Here is a 5000-nt window from a genome sequence, read left to right as displayed (position 1 = left end):
TCCCTGTGTCAGATATTACTGTCCCCTCGTCTCTCCCTGTGTATCAGATATTACTGTCCCCTCATCTCTCCCTGTGTGTCAGATATTACTGTCCCCTCATCTCTCCGTGTATCAGATATTACTGTCCCCTCATCTCTTCCGGTGTGTCAGATATTACTGTCCCCTCATCTCTCCCGGTGTGTCAGATATTACTGTCCCCTCATCTCTCCCTGTGTGTCAGATATTACTGTCCCCTCATCTCTCCCTGTGTGTCAGATATTACTGTCCCCTCATCTCTCCCTGTGTGTCAGATATTACTGTCCCCTCATCTCTCCCTGTGTGTCAGATATTACTGTCCCCTCATCTCTCCCTGTGTGTCAGATATTACTGTCCCCTCATCTCTCCCTGTGTGTCAGATATTACTGTCCCCTCATCTCTCTGTGTGTCAGATATTACTGTCCCCTCATCTCTCCGTATGTTTCAGATATTACTGTCCCCTCATCTCCCTGTGTGTCAGATATTACTGTCCCCTCATCTCTCCGTGTGTGTTTACTGTCCCCTCATCTCTCCGTGTGTGTGTCAGATATTACTGTCCCCTCATCTCTCCCTGTGTTTCAGATATTACTGTCCCCTCCTCTCTCCATGTGTGTCAGATATTACTGTCCCCTCATCTCTCTGTGTGTTTCAGATATTACTGTCCCCTCATCTCTCCCTGTGTGTCAGATATTACTGTCCCCTCATCTCTCCCTGTGTGTCAGATATTACTGTCCCCTCATCTCTCCCTGTGTGTCAGATATTACTGTCCCCTCATCTCTCCATGTGTGTCCGATATTACTGTCCCCTCATCTCTGTGTGTTTCAGATATTACTGTCCCCTCGTCTCTCCCTGTGTGTCAGATATTACTGTCCCCTCTTCTCCCTCCTGTGTGTCAGTAGGTACAGTTCCGCAATCTGCCCCCTGTGGGTAACAGTCATTACTGTCCCCCTTGCCTTCCCACTGTGTGTCTGTCATTACTGTCCCCTCATATTTCCTTGTAACTAGTGTCCCCTCAAAAATAAGTTACTTATTTGGTTCCCGTGCTGATCCCCGCTCTGCCTCCGGTGTTCAGCAGCGGATGTCTTCAGTCAGTGCTGCGATGTTACGTGAGCAATGGATGTCAAATGACTGCCGAGGCCGCTGATTGGATTCGGCGGTCACTTGACATCAGCTGCTCATGTAACAGTGGAGCACCGACTGCAGGCAGAATGGGGGATCAGAGCCGGAACGGAGGTAGGAAAAAGTTGTTTGAGAGATGGACAAACCCCTGTTGGAAAGGTCTGACAACCTAGGCGTCTAGTTGCCATGCTGACCTGTCGTCTGGGATTTGTCAAGCCCTGGGCTATGTCCACATCTCTGTAATCCATTTGATGAGAAAAATGAGTTCATCATACAATGCTAACATAGGACAATTACACTTCTGGATTATGGAGAACCGGAGTGTCCCTTTAGGTAAAGTTCCAGAGCGCAGAGTCCGACTTTGCTGTTTTTTTTTTTTTTACCGTAATGGAGATGAAAAAAGGGGAAATCTTGAGGGAATTCTAAAGGGGTTCTCCTCATTCAATGAACTCATCCAAAAAACTCCAAGGACCTAGCACAGTGTTTTCCAATCTGGGGGCCTCCGGCTGTTGCAAAACTACAACTCCCAGCATGCCCGGACAGCCAAAGGCTGTCCGGGCATGCTGGGAGTTGTAGTTTTGCAACAGCTGGAGGCACCCTGGTTGTAAAAACACTGACCTAGTATATACAATTCAAGTGGTCTCCTCTGTTTTTCTCATTACGAATGATGCGTTTTGATGTAACATCAGAGCCCTCCTTTATACACAGCTGTTGCCGCCTCTCCTCCCTCTCTCCTCACATTGTGTTTTTGTGGCGACTTTTTAGGTAGTACGGAAGGTCACAGCAAGTCTGAGAAAACAGGAACAAGAACAAAGGAGACCTTCCTGTATATAGGGTGTGCTCCCCGCTTCACTCTTCTGAGCATGGGCACTATGGGGTTACTGGTACCAGGGCCCCACTATACCCGTCTTATTCCAGCCTCTGCACCTACCGGGACACCTGAAGAGGGATGCCCATTTTTTATTTATTTATTTCATTTGTTAAATTTAATTTTTTTTAAGTTTTTTCTGTGGTTTTGCATTATTTGCTGTTTTTAAAATCTCTGCTTTCTGTCAGAGAATGAAAATCACTCTCGCAAGTAGACATTTAAAAAAAAATCTAAAAATAAATAGTGAAGCATGGAACGCGTGCTGCTTTTTAATCAAGCGTTTCCAGCTTTAAGTATGAACTGCAGCAAATTTTCCAGGGAATGGGCCTTTGGGGTGAATTCACATGTGGCAGATTTCTTTTCGGGATAAATTTCTGCTATTGTCCTTCTGCGTCTGAAAATTTCCCATTCAGATGATTCAGTCGCAGAAATTCCTGCTAAAAAGCTGCTCCATGTGAAATTGCGCTTATTGATCTCCCTCTCTTTCACTTTCAAGTGGTCTCCATTTTTAATTTATTTATTAAATTAATTTAATTTATATTATAATATATATATATATATATATATATAAAATAAATAATATATATAATATTTTATTATATATATTTTATTTATTTATTAAATTAATTTATTTTAAAATATATATATATATATATATATATATATATATATATATATATATATATATAATAAAAATATATATATATATATTATTATTATTATTTTTTTTTTCAAGTTTTAATCAAACAGTCCCCTAAGCAATGGGAAACATTTGGCATTATCTATAAATCCGAATTAACATACTGTAAATAGTGTGAACCAGTATTTATTATCAGGCATCCACCGGGCCACAACTGATCGCTCCACAAAAGAGCGCCAAGGGGTCTTCATTCTTATAAAGTGATGGTGGAGATCAGACCCCCCCCCCCGGCCCAGTTTATCCTAGCAGATCTGAATGCCCCTTTAGGGTTAATTCACACGTACAGTATCCTTTGCATATTTGATCCACAGGAAGTTGAAGCTGCAGATTGCAATGTTAATTAAATGACTGAATATCCAAATCTGCAGCTTCTAATCCTGCGATGGATGCCGTACGTGTGAATAGTTCCTTGGGGTATGTTTACACTTACAGGATCTGCTGCACATTCTGCTACCAGCAAAATCAGGAGCAGAAAATACGCAGCAGATCCTGTACACGTAAACATACCTTAAATTCACCCTCTCAACTGGAGCCCCCAATTTTTTTCATTTTTTCTTTTCTCCATTTTTTTCTTTCTGTAAAGTCCTTGTAATTGCTCATCCTGAACCTCCTGATTCTTGAGGAGTGCCCCAGAACTATAGTGACTGACATGTTCAGAGCAGAAAGTGAGAGGGGAACAGATGTATGAATCTCCAGGTATCCGTGCAGGTTTGGATGCCACACAGGGTCTGTGTAAAGTTGGGTGACCATTGGTAGATGTCATTAACCCCATGTTTCCCACAAGGTACTATGTGGTCTGTAATCTGTATCAATTACAACTCTCAGCTTGTCCTGGCAGGTGCCCCCTATAACCTGTTGAATAGACATCATCTCTGATACGTAGCACAAGGTACTTGATATTATTCTCATTATGTTACACTGATCACATGTTGTTTGTTCTTCCTTTTTAGTCTGGACTAACGTGGAGCCGCGATCCGTTGCTGTCTTTCCCTGGCATTCATTGGTCCCATTTTTGGCTCCGAGCCAACCAGACTCTTCCGTCCAGCCAACCGAGGGGCAGCAGCCTGTCAGTCACCCTGGGGCCGCCAGCCAGAGCAAAGGTATGTCTCCCACCCGCTATATTACTGCATGAACTGGTGCCAGAAAGTTAAACAGATTTGTAAATTACATCTATTTAAAAATCTTAATCCTTCCAGTACTTATCAGCTGCTGTATGCTACAGAGGAAGTTCTTCTCTTTTTGAATTTCTTTTCTGTCTAACCACAGTGCTCTCTGCTGACACCTCTGTCCATATCAGGAACTGTCCAGAGCAGGAGCAAATCCCCATAGCAAACCTCTCCTGCTCTGGACAGTTCCTGACATGGACAGAGGTGTCAGCAGAGAGCACTGTGGTCAGACAGAAAAGAACTACACAACTTCCTCTGTAGCATACAGCAGCTAAGTACTGGAAGGGTTAAGATTTTTAAATAAAAGTAATTTACAAATCTGTTTAACTTTCTGGCTCCAGTTGATTAAAAAAAAAAAAGAATAATAATAATTGTTTTCCACCGGAGTTCCCCTTTAATATCTTACTCTTTGTTTCTCAGAGCCCCCCGAATCTGCGTCGGTGACAAACGAGGCTGTGCCTGTGCCAAGCGGTGAAGATGAGCGGTGCGGAGTTACCCTGACCGACACTACGCCGCAGCTGCCCAGTGAGGAGCCTGCGAGACAGTCCCAGCACCAGGAGGTCACAGCACAAGTTACAACAGGGGACCGGAGGCCTGATAGTGAGACGGAGAGCGACCATGATGACCCGTGAGTGAGGCTGTAGACTGTGTTTCTCAGCTCAGGTGGGGATCGGGTGCAGGCTTGGGTTTCTCCATCATTGGTGCAAAACAGGTAACGCTGCCCGTGCGGTTTCGTACTCCTAGTACATTGCTGACTATGCAGAAATCAGATCCTGTAGTACTGATACTGAGCCATGCGGACACTCTCCTGTGCCAGCATACCCTTACTATGCCGGGGCTCACTGGGAAATCCACATTGTACTGCATACACCCCAATGACCCCAAGTCCCTAGTTAGGCCTATGGATAGTGGTGACTGTGAAATGACCCTTTTATGCTGATCACGGCTTTAAAGGGGTATTCCAGGAAAAAAACTTTATATATATATCAACTGGCTCTAGAAAGTTAAACAGATTTGTAAATTACTTCTATTAAAAAATCTTAATCCTTTCAGTACTTATGAGCTTCTGAAGTTAAGGTTGTTCTTTTCTGTCTAAGTGCTCTCTGATGACACGTGTCTCGGGAAACACGTG

The 5000-nt window shown here is 43.6% G+C and overlaps 1 protein-coding gene across 12 annotated transcripts in view; it reads left to right on the top strand.

Annotated features, from left to right (window-relative positions):
- The window catches only part of CIC (capicua transcriptional repressor), a 142547-nt gene that overhangs the window by 105905 nt on the left and 31642 nt on the right, over positions 1-5000 (top strand). For all 12 annotated transcript variants that reach the window (XM_056544604.1, XM_056544605.1, XM_056544606.1 and 9 more), the window contains 2 exons: positions 3653-3802; positions 4289-4496. In XM_056544604.1, coding sequence (XP_056400579.1) covers positions 3653-3802; positions 4289-4496 — 358 coding nt within the window. The remainder of the gene's footprint in view (positions 1-3652; positions 3803-4288; positions 4497-5000) is intronic.

Source organism: Hyla sarda, chromosome 10 (genome assembly GCF_029499605.1).
Source record: "Hyla sarda isolate aHylSar1 chromosome 10, aHylSar1.hap1, whole genome shotgun sequence".
Taxonomy (NCBI): domain Eukaryota; kingdom Metazoa; phylum Chordata; class Amphibia; order Anura; family Hylidae; genus Hyla; species Hyla sarda.
Note: the sequence above shows the minus strand (reverse complement) of the source record. Positions and strands in the feature narration are given on the sequence as shown.